The sequence below is a fragment of the Phycodurus eques genome, chromosome 1 (genome assembly GCF_024500275.1).
Source record: "Phycodurus eques isolate BA_2022a chromosome 1, UOR_Pequ_1.1, whole genome shotgun sequence".
Taxonomy (NCBI): domain Eukaryota; kingdom Metazoa; phylum Chordata; class Actinopteri; order Syngnathiformes; family Syngnathidae; genus Phycodurus; species Phycodurus eques.
In genome coordinates, this window is record NC_084525.1 from 1,234,513 (window position 1) to 1,253,010 (window position 18,498).

At 50.3% G+C, this 18,498-nt stretch overlaps 1 protein-coding gene across 2 annotated transcripts; it reads left to right on the top strand.

Annotated features, from left to right (window-relative positions):
* The first annotated feature begins 1,531 nt into the window (after positions 1-1,531).
* Positions 1,532-18,447, top strand: kif5aa (kinesin family member 5A, a). Of its 2 annotated transcripts, none has more exons than XM_061671407.1 (28): positions 1,532-2,117; positions 4,345-4,432; positions 4,513-4,586; positions 5,065-5,169; positions 5,332-5,380; positions 5,488-5,543; positions 5,624-5,711; positions 7,758-7,882; positions 8,139-8,243; positions 8,325-8,473; positions 8,742-8,890; positions 8,968-9,146; positions 9,442-9,510; positions 9,599-9,805; positions 12,108-12,254; positions 12,764-12,952; positions 13,030-13,147; positions 13,652-13,713; positions 14,511-14,620; positions 14,728-14,829; positions 15,732-15,792; positions 15,914-15,985; positions 16,945-17,049; positions 17,139-17,355; positions 17,587-17,761; positions 17,871-17,950; positions 18,179-18,221; positions 18,369-18,447. In XM_061671407.1, the coding sequence occupies exons 1-28, from the start codon at positions 1,989-1,991 to the stop codon at positions 18,445-18,447; spliced, it is 3,132 nt and encodes a 1,043-aa protein (XP_061527391.1). In that variant the 5' UTR covers positions 1,532-1,988. The 2 variants fall into 2 exon arrangements, with proteins under 2 accessions (XP_061527391.1, XP_061527401.1); XM_061671417.1 differs by having other exon boundaries at positions 18,182-18,221.
* The last annotated feature ends 51 nt before the right edge of the window (positions 18,448-18,498 follow it).

Genomic DNA, 18,498 nt, shown 5'->3' on the forward strand with positions numbered 1-18,498 from the left:
TTGAATTGAATTGGCTTCCTCAAAATTGTGTTGCACGTCAGCCACGGAGACCAAATATACGGCGGGCACGGAAAGTGTTCAGACACCCTTCAATTTGTCACTCTTGGTTATTGCAGCGCTTTAAGTAAATCATTGAAGTTCATTCCCCCCCCCCTCATTAATGTACACACAGCATCCCATGTTGACGGGGGAAAAAACGGAATTGTTGAAATTTTTGCAGATTTATTAAAAAAGAAAAAGTGGAATATCACACAACCATAAGTATTCAGACCCTTTGCTGTGACACTGAAATATTTCATTCAGTGGTTGTCCAAGATATGAATCACATTTCATTTGTGTATTTCCGTTCCAAAACTATATCAACTGTCCGTACATTTCTTGCGCCGTGCATGAATAGTGGATGTGAACGTGGATTGGTTGCATACTTAATCCCACGCTTTTGCCGAGTCTCCACAAAAAAAACACCGAATGCCACAGAGAGAGTCATACTTTCACCTGAGAGGAGAGAAATATTCCTGAGATCCTCGAATCCTCCTAATGCAAAATAACTACCGTGGATACCCCTAACTGCCACAATTAATTTTGTGAACGTTTTAATGTAAATATTCATGACCTACTTTATAGAAAGAAAGCATACCCAATTAAATTGGGGAAGGTACGATACGTTACATTAATATCAGAGCTTTTAGTTTTGCTTGCTTGGAATGTCTGCTCTCTTTTGTTTTTGTGGTCATGCATCGGTTGACTTGAAATCACGGCAGCAATATGAATGCTGACGTCACGACGAGTCGCCGGATTGTCCTGCCTGCGGGTGGCTTTTGTCAAATTTCCCTGGAGGAGGATGCTGAGCCGCAGCCGAGCGACGGAGAATGAGCTCGGTACGGCCATAGACATGTTTACGTAGACACTGTCTCGAGGCATACGTCACTGCCGCCGCCATATTGGATGTCGCAAATACGCTCGGACTGGACGTAAGACAATGCCAATGTACAAAGTGCACCAAAAGGTTAAACCCTCTAATTCACCGGTTTACAAACACACACGCTAATACGATTGGGAAACGGGGTTGCCACAGCCGGTTAATAATGTATTACTATTGTTTTACAAACACAATAAAACGGTCTTGGACAGGGGTTTCCAAGCTTTTTCAATCTATCAGCTACTTCTTGGTTACAGATTCATGCAAATGACATTCATCTCTGTGAAGACGGCGATCCCGTTCATGTTTTCTCAAAATACTTGTAATGATTTGACCGACAAATATCCAAATGCAACCTTTTATTTTCTATAAATCTCTGCAAATGCTTCCGTTTCCAAATCATTCTTTCTACGAAAATCCGAGGAAATCACAATTTCCCTTCCCCGTTGACCTATTAGGAGCCATCAAAGCCGAGCCCCCAATTTTCCACATTCAATATGTCGCCGACGTCGGCGTACAATTCAGCGACCAGGGCGTGATCTAGGTCAGAATCAAGTCTACGGGTGGCACTTTCACGGGGATGCAGGCCACGCCCTTCGCAGGCCCCGCCGACAGGGGGCGCTGTAGTCGCCTTGGACCTCACTGCCCTTCCAACAGCATCGCTCACCTTCAGCCGGCCTGACGCACCCAAAACAGGGAAAAGGCAGCCGCGAATCTCGAATAGGTCTTCCAGTGCAGCGGAGGGGCCACGTTTTCATCAGTTCTTTTAATAATGTAGGCCGGTCGTTTGCTGTTTTGACAACTAATTAGCGCCGCCCTGGCTCACTGCGACACGGAAACGCCATCAGGCTTCTTCGCCTTTTCGACGCTTAAATAGTCGAAGGAGGGGAAAAAAAAGAACGAACACCCCAAGCTTGTCTGCAGTCCCTGTGGAAGAGGAAAGAGCGACCTCCGTGGATATCCCGTCGTGTCCTGACGCTTCGGGTCCTAGGCCGCCAAGCAGCATCTTCGCCAGCCTCCTCCTCGCCCTCCTCGCCCTCCTCCTCCTCCTCCTCATCCAATCTGCGCCATGGCCGACGTCCCAGCCGAGTGCAACATCAAAGTGCTGTGTCGCTTTCGTCCTCTCAACCAGTCCGAGATCATTCGGGGGGACCTTTTCCTGCCCAAATTCCAAGGAGATGACACTGTCGTCGTCGGGGTAAGCAAAAAAAAAAAAAAAAAATGGATATATATAGATACAGAAATAATTTCCAAAAACCAGAACACACACATACAAAAGGGAGTCGCCTTGTTGTGCACACGGCGACACCCTTCATCAATTCATCCTCATCCTCATCCTCATCATCATCACCTGTGTGTGTTGCATGTTATCGTCTTGGGTTCGTAATATGTCCGCCGTCGCCGCAATATTGCGAACAGACCTCAGTATGACGCTTTCGACCCCAAGCGACCACAATCATAAATATGCTCCTCTATTGCTTTCAATACCGATTGCATATTAGATTGTGAACGCAGAAAGACAGTTGGCCTGTCCCAACAGGGGTCGCCGCAGCAAATCACTCGCATGATTTCATTGGCACATTTTTGTGATGTATTTATTCCATTCGGAGGAATGCGGCGCACGCCGCGTGGGTTCATTTCCCACCCGGTGACGGTGTGAATGCTCGTTTGTCTATATGTGCCCTGCGACTGACTGGCGACCAGTCCAGGGTGTAGTCTGCCTTTCGCCACGTGACAGCTGGGAGGCAGACTGCCGCTCGCCGGTGTCCCTGCACGGGCTAAGCGGTACCGAAAATGGATGGATGGATGGCGTATGTCACTATGATTCAATGGAATCATGGCTCTTAATCAGGGGATAAAACAAAACCAAAACAACTCACATTTTAATTGACTGTAATTCTCCCCCATAGTTGCATCCCCCCAGAACTTGTATTTCTTAAAGATAACAATAATGGGCATCGTCATCATGACTTGAGGGCGAATAACTGTATTTTGTATAATTGATCGATTGTCGATTAATAGCTTTACTCGTGTGCTGTCTGAAGAAGGCAAAATGACATCAGCTATTTGGTTTTTCTCTTGGTACAAAGAATTGTTTTTGCGATTCGCTTCTAAATTCATTCAACGTCTTTGAATTGGTGAAAATGACTGAGAAGAACGTAGCGCTCAATTGTCGAGATATGCCGTAGCGTGAAAGTCCGACGCGCGCGCCGTTCCCGCGGTCTGGATTTTTGGGGCGTGGTTAAAACCAAGTACGCACTCGGGCTCCCTGACACGAGTCGGCCGTCCGCCGCTAAATCAGGACCGAGCGCCGTCGTTCCGTCGGCGGCGATCCGGTGCAGTCGAGCGATGATAACAAGCAATAATAACTTAGCGTTGCCGTTAGCCGGCGGGAATTTGGTTGGCGTCGCTCAATAAGTCAGCGCCTCGTTCTGCTGGTCCGCATAACAGAAACCGGCGAGGGAAAGTCAAGTGTTGATGAAGTGCCGCCGCGCACCTTACGGCGCAGGCATTTCAGCACATGCTGCGTCCGTCTGTCCTGCGGGCCGAAACGATTTGAGTGACGGCTGAAGTTAAGAGGGGCAAGTTTTGGGGGCCTCATTTTCTCTCTCATCCTTTTTTTATTTCTTTCCAACTTACAGGGATTTCCAAACAAGTTTTGCTCAAAAAGATTACTCATAAAATACTATCTAAGTGGAAAAAGCGGAAATATGTATGCATATACATTTGAAAATGATGTTTCATCCCATAAGGGATTCATTGATTGATTGATTTTTTTGAATTCAAGTTTGAACTCATTACCAAAAGCCTTCTCGTCGTTCTCTGCGGCTTACGTCTGGAACTCAAATGACCGCGTACACAAATGCGTCTTTTCTCTCCGATTTCTGCTTACCGCGTCGTTATTGTCTAATGAGCCCCACACACGTTTCCAATGCGATGTACTATCTGTGCTGTACTACCGGTCAGCAGGAATGGATTCCGAAAGTGACTTCTCAAATTAGGATCAATCATCTCCGAGCCTGCGCGTGAGTGACTGAGCTGCTTTCTCCTCGCTTATTGTACCTCCTGCCGTGCGTCTGACTCGTGATACCCCCCCCCCCCCCTTTTTTTTTTTTTTCTTCATGCCATCGGGTCCATCTGTCTGCTAACGGCGCCTCCTCTCGTTGAGTTGCCTCGTGTGCCACGTTGGAGAACGACGTCGGCAAAAGTTCCTTTTCTGCGCGAATTACTTCAAAGTTCAGTTCACCGTTCCAAAAATGAACTCGTTCATAGTTCTTTTTCTTTTAAATGTCATTTAAATGACTGCAAATGTCATTCACTCGTTGCAGTCCCCCCAAGACCTCCCCAAAAAGCCCTAACAGTCTCTGTGTATAATATCTATCTATCTATCTTCTCTAACGTGATGCATTTTTCGCCGTCGGCAGGGCAAGTCCTACATGTTTGATCGAGTGTTTCCAACCAACACCACCCAGGAGCAGGTGTACAACACCTGTGCCAAGCAGATTGTCAAGGGTACGCATCCAAACCGGACGATGAGAGTATTTCACACGAGTGAAACGTGCTCCCTGTTTTGCCATTTGCCTCCCTTGCAGATGTGCTGGGCGGCTACAACGGCACCATCTTCGCCTATGGGCAAACCTCTTCGGGCAAGACTCACACCATGGAGGTACAGTTAGCACAGTCACTTTATTTTCAATGCGTTCGCGCTTGGCATCTCATACAACCTGACCCTTTTTCTTGCGAAATGTCAGCATAGCCACTGCTCGCGTGTTAGCATTTCAACCCATTCCCATTGACGACAGGAACTGTTGCTAGAGCGAAGTGTTAAACCCTTCGCCTTTTCCCTACTCAGGTCGCTATCTGGCTATATAATAGCAATGCTCATTTAAAACAATATTCACCTACCCAACAAAGAAAATAAATACGATAAAATTACCAATCGACATGAGCACTTTTGCTGTCGGTTAGCATAGCAACCATTTGCATTTCAGCAGTCGCATTAGTACCATACTTGAGCCCTTTTATGTTTCCCAAATCTCCCATTCTACATTTCAACATTGATTGGATGAATTCTTCCCAAGCGATTTGTAGCGAAAGGGTATTCCGTACGGCGTGCCGATTCTACCATGTGCCGACCGTTCCAGGGCAAGCTGCACGACCCTCACCAGATGGGCATCATCCCCCGCATTGCCGAGGACATCTTCAACCACATCTTCGCCATGGATGAAAACCTGGAATTCCACATCAAGGTTTTCACGTCAGCCCCCGTCGGCTGAGTTTCTCTTTCTGCTTTGCTGCTTTCCGTTCCCCGCTCGTGCCGCAAGCTCCTCCAAGGCGCCGTTTGTTCGCTCGTTCCGAACGTTGTTCGCATACGCACATCATGTCAAATCAATTTCCTCTGTCTTTCAAAGGTTTCATATTTTGAAATCTACATGGACAAAATCCGCGACTTACTGGACGGTAAGTGCCCAAAACAAACATTTCATCATGTGAATGGCAACATTTATTTTGATTGTCATCATTTGCAAATATCTATTTATTATGATGATGATGATTTTTTTTTTTAGTGACAAAGACCAACCTGTCTGTCCACGAGGATAAGAACCGTGTGCCGTATGTCAAGGTGCGCGACAGTTAGGCCTCTAATACGATGATGTGCCTCATCCCGCGCTCATGTGTTTTTCAATCTGGCCTCATCCTCAGGGATGCACCGAGCGCTTTGTCTCCAGCCCGGACGAGGTGATGGACTTGATTGACGAGGGCAAATCAAACCGCCACGTCGCCGTTACCAGTAAGTCTATTTAACACAGTGCACAACAAGCGCACGGCGTTATCAGCAAATACTGTGCTCGCATTCATTTTACGTCATTTAACCCTTAACTCCCCGTAGTCTACGCGCCGCACCGACATCGTGTTTGAGGGACTGCGATGACTCGGCCGTAAACCGCCGGGCTGAAGTTCACCCTCTAATTAGGGATCGTGCGTGTACTTTATGGATTGCAAGGCTTTGTGTGTGAGAAAATGAGAAGAAGATCGATTGGACGGGGAGAAGGTGGAGCCGTGGCAACTTACTCGCCGCGTGACACGGCCGGTAGACAAAGCCGGTTAAAGCGTGCCCGTGATGCCGTCGTGGCAGCCTTCTCCCGCTGACTCACTGCGCCGCAGGACAGCGTTCTCCACCCTGAATGTCGTTTTAGGGAACGAGCGAGTGAGATAGTGCACGATGAGGTCACCTGGCTGCGCTTCCAGCTGGGATTGGATGAGTCCCTTCTCGAACCACTGAATCGCTGCTTATTTTTTCACCTTTCACGGTCGTTGTGAAAAATCTATGAAATGCCAGAATTACATGACGAAGCGGAATCATTCCTCTATTTTCCGTAGACGTGTCCTGTTCAGGGTCACGGGGAAGCTTGGCCGTATCCCAGATGGCTTCGGGCATCGGTGTCAAACTCGAGGCCCGGGGGGCCAGATGCGGCCCGCCACGCCAAAGCAAATCGTGCTGGTCGACTTCCGTGATTTTTGCTCAAATCTGTACCCAAATTCCAAATTGTCATAATAATCGACAATCACGTTGAGATGTTGCGTTTTACGTCGACAGTAACGTAAACAATACTTGGACAAACTATTGTCCTCGTCTTCTGATTTCAAAAGTAGTTATCCCTCAATTTGTTGCGTAATGGTAATAATAATATGATTTGGCGATTGATTTGGTTTCAGTGTTGTCCTAACTCCAATGCGGCCGGAGACAAAAATGAGTTTGACACCCCTGGCTTGGGGTGACTCAAGGCAACAAGCTAGCATTTTCCCCTCCCTTGGGCTCAAAGTCAGCAAAGGCCCGCTTCTTGGCTGAGTCTTAAAAAGATGAACCTCAGCAATTATTCTGCGGTGTGGGCTGTGTTAACAGCGATTCCCTTTGCGCTCTTGCAATACCGCGCACGAAGTTTGGTGCGTTGCTCAAGGGCGACTTAGCAGCGCCGCAAAGCCGATTGGCCTCTCTCCAACAGCCAGCATCAAATTCCGTAATTTCCCATCTGCAGTGGCAATTCGACGGCTAGTCAGGAATATGATCATCCAAATCTTTAAAGTAGCAGTAAGTCTGCATATGCAAAATGACTCGAGCTAACTGTCATTATGCTTTTGTGTTACATATCATTACATATACACCGTCCAATACCTACACATAAATCAATGACACATTAGAAAGACGATATTAGTGCTTATTTGATTTTGTTTCATGATTAACAATGAAATGGAATCGGAGAATCAGCACCTCCAAGTGCGAGACCCTTGTTCTCCGCCGGAAAAGTGGGGCGGGATGAGCTCTTGCCCCAAGCGGAGGAGCTCGAGTATCTTCGGCTCTCGTTCACGAGAGAGAGAAGAATGGGGCCGATCGGTGCGGTGTCTGCGGTGACGCCGGCTCCGCATCGGTCCGCTGGGGAAGGAGGGAGCTGAGCCAAAAGGCGGCGCTCGCCACCTACGTTCCCATCCTCACCTACGGTTCCCAACTGTGGCTCGTGACTGGAAAAACGAGATCGCGGAAACAAGCAGCCGAAATGAGTTTCCCCCCGCACGCCGTCCGGGCTTTCTCCCTTTTGAGATACGGTAAGGAGCCCGGTCATCCGGTAGGGGCTCGGAGTCGGGCGACTGCTCCTCTGCGTCGAGAGGAGCCGGAGGAAGTGGCTCGGGCATCTGGTTAGGGCGGCGAGGTGTTCGAGGCACGTCTCACTGGGACGAGGCCCCAGAAGCCACGTCTCCCGGGTGGCCTGGGAAGCCTGAGACGGACGGACGGCTCGATGTACAGTATATAAACAGCGGTGTTGTGTCTGTGTTTGCGCAGACATGAACGAGCACAGCTCTCGCAGCCACAGCATCTTCCTGATCAACATCAAGCAGGAGCACGTGGAGACCGAGCAGAAGCTTTGCGGAAAACTCTATCTGGTGGACCTGGCGGGAAGCGAGAAGGTGGGATGACTTCCAGTTCAACAGCTCCGAGGCTAATGAACAGAGGCAGATGGCCGTAGATACCTCACTCTCTTAGTCAGTCTCCGTCGCAATGGGAATCCATGCGTGCAAGATGCATAGTCGGTCGGTAGGACAAAGCAGCCGAGTGTGTAGAAGGTTCTACTGTACTGTACCTTCGGGATCAGCGGTCCCCCACCTCCTGATAGGAGACGTCAGGCGTTGTATTTGACTTGTGACCATCCGCCGTGTGCACCAGGTCAGTAAGACGGGGGCCGCGGGAGCCGTACTGGACGAGGCCAAAAACATCAACAAGTCTCTGTCGGCCCTGGGAAACGTCATCTCAGCCTTGGCCGAGGGCACGGTGAGTTTTCTCTCCTTTCTCCGCTCGCCTCCGCCTCCGCCTCTTATCCAACGGCGACGTGCCGATTTTCTCCTCTCCCAGAAAAGCCACGTGCCGTACCGTGACAGCAAAATGACCCGCATCCTGCAGGATTCTCTTGGCGGGAATTGTCGCACCACCATGTTCATCTGCTGTTCGCCCTCCAGCTATAATGACGCCGAGACTAAGTCCACACTGATGTTTGGGCAACGGTATAACTATATGGGTTGTTTCTTTCTAAAAGTACTTTTCACTGGGAAATTGTTCCTACAAATGTGGACAAACTCCAAATCTATGAAGCAGTCAATCATAGTTTGGACGACATCCCATTGTTGCGAATCTTAATTCTTCATCTAAGCTCGATAGTTCGGACATCTCCACGCACTAAAAGTCTTTTTTTTTTGTTTTTTTTTGTAAACTATTCACTCATTCAAACAACATCGAATTGCTCGTCTGCGTCTCACACCCGATTCCCAACAGCGCCAAGACTATCCGTAACACGGCTTCCATCAACTTGGAACTGACAGCTGAGCAGTGGAAGAGGAAGTACGAGAAGGAGAAGGAGAAGAGCAAGACCCTGAAGGAGAGCATCCAAAAGCTGGAGGCCGAGCTCAACCGCTGGAGGAACGGTGAGGACAATCAGAAGCCGACATCCGAGAAAAGAGACGCAATTCTTCTAAGCCTGCGCCATTGTCACTCCCTCCAGGAGAGGACGTACCCGAGACGGAGAGGACCCGGCCGGAGATCGCGACCCGCTACGAGTCGGCGGAGGAGCGCCCCGTTCTGGATAACGACACCTCTTCCATTGTGGTTCGCATTTCCGAGGAGGAGCGCCAGAAATATGAAGAGGAGATCCGCAAGCTGTACAAGCAGCTGGACGACAAGGTAGATGTAATTCCTCCGACGCGCGGATAACGCGTGGACGCTCGACGATCGCGATCGAGGCCGGTATGGAAATAATTGGCACGGCCAGAGTCCAGGCCTGAATCGACCTAAAATATGTCGAAGGGACCTACGCGCAATATATCAAACTCGATTCACGGAGCATGAGCATTCGTCTGCCGGTCGCGCGAAGTCAGCGTCCAGCTTACCGTCACAATCAACAGGATAGCGCGTTCAAGAAAACTGATGAAAGTACATGTCGGCGGGTGTCGTCACGGACCTGTGGCGTGTATCGCAGGATGATGAGATCAACCTGCAGTGTCAGCTGGTGGAGAAACTGAAGCAGCAGATGTTGGATCAGGACGAGGTACACACCGGTTTACACGCACGCACGCACGCAGACTCACACGCAAAGCCCGGCAGAGTCTTCTGACGTGCGGCGCTTTTACCGGCAGCTGTTGGCGTCTTCGCGCGGGGACGGCGACAAGGTGCAGGCGGAGCTCGGCAGGCTGCAGGTGGAGAGCGACTGCGCTAAGGCGGAGGTGAAGGAGGTGCTGCAAGCTCTGGAGGAGCTGGCCATCAACTATGACCAAAAGAGCCAGGAGGTGGAGGAGAAAGGTCTGCAGAACCAGCTGCTGGCCGACCAGCTGGCTCAGAAAATGGTACGTTCAAGAGGAAGAGCGTGACACAAACAGCCTCTGTTTACTAAGAAATGGGTACATTTCCATGCTCATGCGTGAAGGTAGTAAAGATGACACATTGCGCTGGTAGCGTAGGGGTCCGTGCTGGCGCCACGTCCCGAGCCCGGATGGAAAAAATGGGTAGGTTGCGTCAGGAAGTATCTGCCGTAAAAACTGTGACGAACAAGTCTTGCTGGTGACATGGGACGAGCCAAAAGTCCGACCCCCGGCTGCAGAAGCTGCCTCTAGGGACGTGGAATGTCACCTCTCTGGCGGGGAAGGAGCCCGAGCTGGTGTGTGAGGTGGAGAAGTTCCGACTAGATATAGTCGGACTCGCCTCCACGCGCGGCTCGGGCTCTGGTACCAGTCCTCTCGAGAGGGGTTGGACTCTCCTCCACTCTGGAGTCGCCCACGGTGAGAGGCGCCGAGCAGGTGCGGCTATACTTATTGCCCCCCGGCTCGGCGCCCGTACGTCGGGGTTGACCCCGGTGGACGGGAGGGTAGCCTCCCTCCGCCTTCGGGTGGGGGGGACGGGTCCTGACTGTTGTTTGTGCCTGTGCGCCAAACAGCACTTCAGAGTCCCCACCCTTTTTGGAGTCCTTGGAGGGGGTGCCGGAGAGCGCTCCCGCTGGGGATTCCATCGTTCTGCTGGGGGACTTCAATGCTCACGTGGGCAATGACCGTGAGACCTGGAAGGGCGTGATTGGGAGGAACGCCCCCCCCCCCCCAATCAGAACCCGAGCGGTGTTCTGTTATCGGACTTCTGTGCTCGTCACGTATTGTCCATAACGACCACCATGTTCTAGCGTAAGGGTGTCCACACGTGCACTTGGCACCAGGACGCCCTGGGTCGCAGTTCGACGATCGACTTTGCGGTCGTGTCATCGGACTTGCGGCCGCATGTCTCGGACACTCGGGTGAAGAGAGGGGCGGAGCTGTCGACCGATCACCACCTGGTGGGGTGTCGGCTCCGACGGTGGGGGAAGATGCCGGTCCGACGCGGCGGGCCCAAACGTATTGTGAGGGTCTGCTGGGAACGTCTGGCGCAATCCCCCGTCAGAAGGAGTTTCGACTCCCACCTCCGACAGAGCTTTGCTCAGGTTCCGGGGGAGGCGGGGGACATCGAGTCCGAGCGGACCGTGTTCCGCGCCTCCGTTGCCGAGGCGGCCGACCGGAGCTGTGGCCGTAAGGTGGTCGGTGCCTGTCGTGGCGGCCATCCCCGAACCCGTTGGTGAGGGATGCCGTCAAGCTGAAGAAGGAGTCCTGAAGCTCACTATGCGGCAGTAGAACTGAATGAGTTTTCCAATCCACTTAACATAGGAAAATACTGATTATAATTGTTATTACGGCGGCACGGTGGCCGACCGGTTAGAGCGTCAGCCTCACAGTTCTGAGGACCGGGGTTCAATCCCCGGCCCCGCCTGTGTGGAGTTCGCATGTTCTCCCCGTGCCCGCGTGGCTTTTCTCCGGGCGCTCCGGTTTCCTCCCACATCCCAAAAAAACATGCATGAATTGGAGACTGTAAATTGCCCGTAGGTGTGGTTGTTTGTTTGTTTGTATGTGCCCTGCGATTGGCTGGCGACCAGTTCAGGGCGTACCCCGCCTCCTGCCCGATGACAGCCGGGATAGGCTCCGGCACGCCCGCGACCCGAGTGAGGACAAGCGGCTCGGAAAATGGATGGATGATTGTTATTATGGCAATAGTAAAAAGATCATAAAATAGAATGAAAGAAAAATGACATCATTACATGAACGAAGAGTGTCTGAAGTGCAGAATTATTTGCACCTGTGTTTACGAAGGCCCATAATATTTGTTTTGTAGAACATGAAAATGGGGTAGGTCATATTTCTCGTGCTGTTCTATTTTCCTATTTCTAATCATGAAATGAGTGATGTGACAAGACTTCAAAATGTTGCGCCTGGTTGGAATGGCCACGTCAACCTGAGCGCAACGCACCGATCTTTTTGAAAACAGGATCGTAGGTTCTGGAGAAATGCAGTTATTGCGTCGGGGGGGGAAAAAAGGCCTTTTGGGGAATATTTTTGTGTGATATTGTGTTCAAAAAACGCCTTCAAATGAGTGTAAAACAGTATGACTTCATTATTTCTCAAGGTACCTCGAGTCATTCGAAGTGCTCATCCCATGTTTTGTAGGAAGCTCCACTTGTTACGTTGCTAATTAGACGCCATTGCAGATGTGTCATCATTATGTTTGGTGTGCACTTGACCCGTGTGCGACTAAACCGTTACATTCTTTCTCCCTTCTGCGGGCTCGCCGAACCAGGCAAGTCTGATGGAGCTGGAGGCGGAGCTATCTCGCATGCAGGAAGTGAGCGGTCAGCAGAGGAAACGTATCGCTGACGTCCTCAACGGGCTGATGAGGGACCTGAGCGAGTTCAGCTCCATTGTGGGCAACGGCGAAATCAAGCTGGTGAGAAGAAGAAGAAGAAGAAGAAGAAGAATCCCCTTTTCTCGTCGTGACCACGCGTGCATGCGCACGAAATGTCTTCTCTGCGTTTGACCCATCGCAGTGAACACATACGCACGTTAGCGGAACACGCCGGAGCGGGGGGGCGGCCCGAGCTCCCGGGGAGCATTTCGGGGTATCGGCGTCTCGCTCGAGGACACCGCAGCCGTGAGTCCGGGGGACGTCGGCGGACGGTCCGGTCGGGGTCTCGAACCTCGGTCCCCCGCGGCGGCAGGCGATGATCTTAACCGTCGGCTGCTGGCTGGCTGAGTCGGAATATACAGGAGATGGATGTTTTGCGTCGCCCGCGAAGTCTATTTGTCCTCTCGGAAATAAATGGCTTCCAGTTGCGCAAGTCGCGTGGCCTTCGGGGCGGGGCGTTCTCTCACGGCGAACGGAGCACAGTGTTTGGGAATCGGTGGTGTTCAAATGGATGCGTGGCACCTGAAAGCTGTCTTTCCTCCTCCGCTCAGCCGGTGGAGATCAGCGGCGCCATCGAAGAGGAGTTCACAGTGGCTCGCCTCTACATTAGCAAGATCAAGTCGGAGGTGAAGAGCATGGTGAAGCGTTGCCGGCAGCTGGAGAACATGCAGCTGGAGTGCCACCGCAAGATGGAGGAGACCGGGAGGGAACTCTCCTCGTGCCACCTCCTCATCTCTCAGGTGAGGACGAGAAAGAAAATGGCGGAGCGAATGAGAGAGGGCGTGACTTCGGCCGCCGTGCTCGCTTTGCTTCGCAGCACGAGGCGAAGATCCGCTCGCTGACGGAGTACATGCAGAGCGTGGAGCACAAGAAGAGGCTGCTGGAGGAAAGTCACGACTCTCTGAGCGAAGAGTTGGCCAAGCTGCAGGAGCGAGGTAACGTGCTCGACGCGCTCGCCGTGACAAGATGAGGGAAGCAAGCGAGCGCACGATCGAGCCGACACACAAATCCCAACAGCTGCGACGGCGGCTACGTTCATCGGCGCCCGTCATTTCTTCCAAAAAATTTTCTCCCCAAAAAATAATACCGCCGCTACTATTTCCAAACTATTTGAATTGAATCATATTACGAGACCAGAAATAAACGCAACCATCAATTGATAGCGATGTACGCGTCTGAACAGGCGAGTTCCGGTGCGTGTTTACTTGTGAAATGAACTGAAAGGAATCCCTTTTAATGGCTCATCACGGCTACACAATCTGGGCAGGCAAAATCGAGGAAAATACAAACGTGTCATGAAAGTCATTTTTTGAAAAACAATTGAAAACAATACTTGATACATCATTAGTGAGTGCAGTGGGAATATCGACACACGCGCAAAAACAGCATCATTTCATTTGTGTGTGTCCAACCTTTGCCCATTTCTCCTCTTCCATAAGACAATTCTCTTCTGGAGGAGAAAGATGGAGAGAAGGGGGAGACGGAAGATGGAAATGTGAAGGTAAATGAAACCACCACAACAACCTCACGGTGCGATTCATTTGTGCAGTTTTAGAATGGAAAACTGTTCCAAGGTGTCTTCAGAAACGGTCTCCGTCAAAATACACTAAAAGGATGAAGAATTCAAGTCCATCCGCTCGTAACACTCATTCGCTCGGTTGTGCGTGAAGCGTATCTGTCTCGTGCAAATGCCGTGTACGGCTTTTGCGACCGTGACGACAAGGGGTGGAGCGAGGCGGGTGCGACACAGCGAGCGGGTACCCGGTATCGCCGACTTCGCGACATTTCCGAGCGCTCCGAGGGCTACTTTCGTCCGGAGGTGGCGAGATTCCTTCCTGTTCGCCCCTCCGCTCCCAGACTGCTAATGAATTCCGCTTGCACAAAGCCGCCGCTGGCCAATTTAACCGTGCCTTTGTGCGCTGGGCCATCACGGACACAATCCAAAAAAGACATTTGCGGTACTTTGCCGTTCGCTTTCACGCTCAGACCCAACGGCTGTGCTCGTATCAAAAGAATTCAAAGTGAATAGGTCACTTTGAAATTCCGAGCTCACTTGAGGAATTCGACATGTTTTTGGGTCATTTTTCAAGAGCTTTTAGAAAACAAAGTCTGGAGTTTAAATTTGGGTTCATAAAAATGTCACATTGCAAATTGGTACTGGTGCTCCAGTATTTCAGTTTACAAACTCCTCATGATTCCGTGATTCCAATGAGCATAAGAACTGTTTTCGTGTGTGCGCAAACCAACGGGCGACTGACGCCATCTGTTTTGTTCAAATTCCAATTTGAAATGTTCTAGAAAGTCGCCCGTCAACAGGCGGAGTCTCACCGCGGCCTCCATCACCAGCAGCTGGCTCGTCTGCGCGACGAGATCAACGAGAAGCAGAGACTCATCGACGAACTCACCGAGTCTGTAACTCCTGACATCCCAAATATTCTTTTCTCTGTTAACATACATTGAGCTTCTCGTCATGATTAATGGAACATGAAATTAATCGAAGACGTGTCGTGTCTAGTCGGAATTCCAAGATGGAGCTGGAGCTGGCTCAGGTTCGCTCGGAATTTGAGCGTCTGAAGAGTCAGGACAGCAGCAAGAGCGAGCGCCTGGAGGAGCTCTCGTAAGTCAACTTCCAATTGGACTCAGTTGAATGTGTGGGACGCCGGCGACTGCTAACGACATCGGAACATTAGAATTCGTAGAGTTCCAAAAAGAAACATTTCGTTGGAACGCGAATGGTTGGGAAGTCCAAAATGTGGCGAACAAGAATCCGGGCCCGAAATGATGACGAGGCAGCACGAGTGTTTTGGGTTCCCATTTTTTTGGGATGAGAAAAAGTAGAACGTTAATGACGATGACAGCGAGATAAATAGCATTCGTGCTTTTTTTTTCACTCATTGTTCATTTCAAATTTGAACCCCAACAAATTGTTGTCAACTGCATTAGTACATTCAAACTTTGGGGTTTTTTTTTTTTTTTTTTGCCTTCTGCTTAGGCATGTGGCTTCCATTTTGAGACAAGCATAAGGGACAACATTTTCTTTTATTTTTCGAGACGAATTCCATGAGAGAAAGGAAGAAAATATGTTTCCCTGCTTTACGAAGGGCTACGTTGCTGAGATAGGTCTTTAAACAAGCAAGCAAACAAATATATTTTGTATTTTAGTCCGAATTCCGCTCGAGTTCTGGTTTTCTGAGGGTCCACTTGGATGCTCCTGATGAGTTTTGATATTTTTTTAATATACACTTGAAGATGAATGAGTTGCGGCTCAGTCTGAGTGTCTCAACTCTTCCAGCATGTAACGGTATCTCTGCTGTATTATTATCCCCCCCCCCCCCCCCCCAAAAAAAAAAAAAACAAATTGAATACGCAGGGATAAACCACCAATAAGTGTTTTTGGGTTGGTAAAAAAAAAAATGTGAAACACAATCTGCAAATGGGTAACTCCGCGGGTGCCAAACCGCGAGCGAGCAAGCCGGCCGGGCTCCACTGTATGATCATGGTTTTCACTTTTCCTGTCAGATTCCTGCACGAGCGCCATGAGCAGACTAAACAGGACCTGAAGGGTCTGGAGGAGACTGTCGTGAGTAAAACTCCAATCGAAGCGCACTTTGTTCCTCCGCATCCACTTGTCACTCGTTGAATATCTTTTCAGATTGTGGGTTGGGCCTTCTAACTTTCTCTTGACGTGTCCTTCCCGCCAGGCCCGCGAACTCCAGACCCTCCACAACCTCCGCAAGCTGTTCGTTCAAGACCTCACGTCGCGGGTTAAAAAAGTAAGTCAACGTGCTCCCGAAACCATTCGGCACGACTTAACGGCCGCGCTGCCGTTCGGTACAACTGCACCGAACGGTCTGCCCCGACGCAAATGTCGACAAAGCTCTGCACTCTTCGCCAAGACTGAACAATGATTTTCCTTTTTGAGCCACACGCCATCGTACACCTTTATCAGTTACTTAGTGATGAAATGACGTGTAAGTAATAAGCGATAAGAACAGGAACATAATGGCCCCGTTTGCCTGGTTCGCAGCGCTCGTCCTAATATTTGCCGATGTAGACGACCTGTGCGATTTGTCGATCGATTGCAATAGCCTTGCGATACATGCAAATACGAGACACAACAGCACCAATGTGTCGCGGTTTACAACAATAATTAACGATACCTAGAACTTATAATGTCACTGTGGATTAAATCGCGAAGTTTGGGGTCACTGGCGCCAAATTGTGCGCGGGCGATGAACTCTGCGAGCGGGTTACGCTGAAATGATCGAACGGGAGCGCAGAAGCCGCCTCCCAAAGTATCCTCCTCTTTTATTTCCCCCCACGTCCCCTCCTCTGCGGGGTTGTTCGTCGCCAACTGTTATTTGCGCTCACGTTTCGATGAATGAATTCGGCTTCACTACGACAGTAAGAGCCCATATCCAAGGATGGGTCGCTGCGAGCTCTCGGCCGCCGAGACAACGCAAAGGATGAGCAATCTAATCAGAGCAAAACGTCTTTACGTATCGAATGTTCGGGAGAAATCCAGCCATTTCAACTGCCAGGTGAAAAAGACCGAGGACATATTTAAAAGGGGCATTCTGGCCATTTTCAAGCCAAATTATCTCGCAAACCCGATAAAAATATGACCCAAAAATCCAATCCAAAACATTATCGATGGCACGGGACGTTCGAAGAGGACGAGCGGAAAAGTAAACGCTATATTGCTTTCTTCCATGACCACTCCAATCTGCAGAGTTCCGAAATGGAACCTGATGATAGCGGGGGGTCGTGCACCCAGAAGCAGAAGATTTCCTTTCTTGAGAATAACCTGGACCAACTTACAAAGGTTCACAAACAGGTGAGCGCACGTGGCACACTTTTAAAAAAAAATCTCTTCACCCATCAAATGACGTCGAGTTTGTCGTCCTCGTCCTCGCGTCGCTCCAGCTGGTTCGTGACAATGCGGATCTGCGTTGTGAGCTTCCAAAGCTGGAGAAACGCCTTCGGTCTACTGCTGAGCGAGTTAAGGCCCTGGAGACTGCACTGAGGGATGCCAAGGAGGGTGCCATGATGGACCGCCGTCGCTACCAGCAGGAAGTCGACCGCATCAAAGATGCCATGAGGGCGAAAAACGCCTTGCGACGTCCTCATGCGGCGCAGATTGGTACTGACTCGAGAGTTCGATGGGACCGCGGAGCTCTCTAAATTGTCTTTGTTTACAAAATATGTATGTTAGTTTCATTGCAGACTCAAAATTGTCTTCAATGTTTACAAAAACCCGTCTTTTCTGATATGAATGTCTGAACAAGGTACCCTGTGTAGAAAACGGACGGTTTAAAGAATGAGAGGAACAAGTGACGCAGTTCTATGACAATGGCCCTCGCTTCATCCCTAGCCAAGCCCGTGAGGCCGAAGCAAATGCCCGTCTGCTCTCCCAGCAACCCGTTCTACTCGTACATCCGGGCCACCGAGCACGCCGACACCTTCAGCAACGCCGTCTTTCAGAGCGACGTGACGCCGACCAACTCCGCGAGCGTCAACTGCAGCCCAAACTCGGTTCAGACCAACACGTGCGTTTCAAAGATTCTCTCGTGTTTCGTGCCAAAGACCGCCTTTTCACCAAGACCGCTTCGGTTCACCGCAGGACCCAATTCTGATCCTTCCTTTGTTGTTTGACAGAGTTTCCACAGCACTGGGCTACAGAGCGGGCAGATACAATGGAGACATACTGGAATCCTTCCCACTTAACATTGACAATGGTGAGCACGCCACCGCAATACAGGCACACGTACGCGCACAATATAGCCAAGGATCTCACAATAGCCCAACAAATTTGAAGGCCAAATTATTAACGAGCCACTTAAACGGCGAGGTGTTGATTTTCCGTCATGTGGATTTCCCTCAGCCTATACTTCTTTCATCAGTCGATTCAATTTCTTAGTGTAACATAAATGATGTGAACATGCTTTTGTTGTTGTTGTTCCCAGCAGGAAACAGCATCAGTGACACAAGAGACATCAATGACAACAGGTAAGGAGGATGACGTGTTTACTGTCGAAATGGAGACGGGAATACGATCATCGTCAACGGTTCGGTACGGCTGCACAGTCCAACAATGAAATGTGCACGGAGCGGGGGAGACGCGGTTCCGTTGAGTGTTTGTGCCTTTCTAAACAGGAGCGATGTGCACTGCGCCGGCGAGGCGGACGACTCCAGCAGACACTTCCTCGCTCACCGGGAGACGGCCGCAAGTTAGTGTCCGAGGTAACGACATACAGACGTTAACATTCAATTCTTATGCGCCGCA

What these genes read in the sequence shown, in the direction of transcription:
- kif5aa (XM_061671407.1), top strand. Translation starts at nt 1,989, where the DNA reads ATGGCCGACGTCCCAGCCGAGTGCAACATCAAAGTGCTGTGTCGCTTT. An exon ending in ACCAGCTGGCTCAGAAAATG is followed by an intron (nt 9,806 to 12,107) that starts GTACGTTCAAGA and finishes TCGCCGAACCAG; the next exon opens with GCAAGTCTGATGGAGCTGGA. An exon ending in CTCATCGACGAACTCACCGA is followed by an intron (nt 14,621 to 14,727) that starts GTCTGTAACTCC and finishes TGTCGTGTCTAG; the next exon opens with TCGGAATTCCAAGATGGAGC.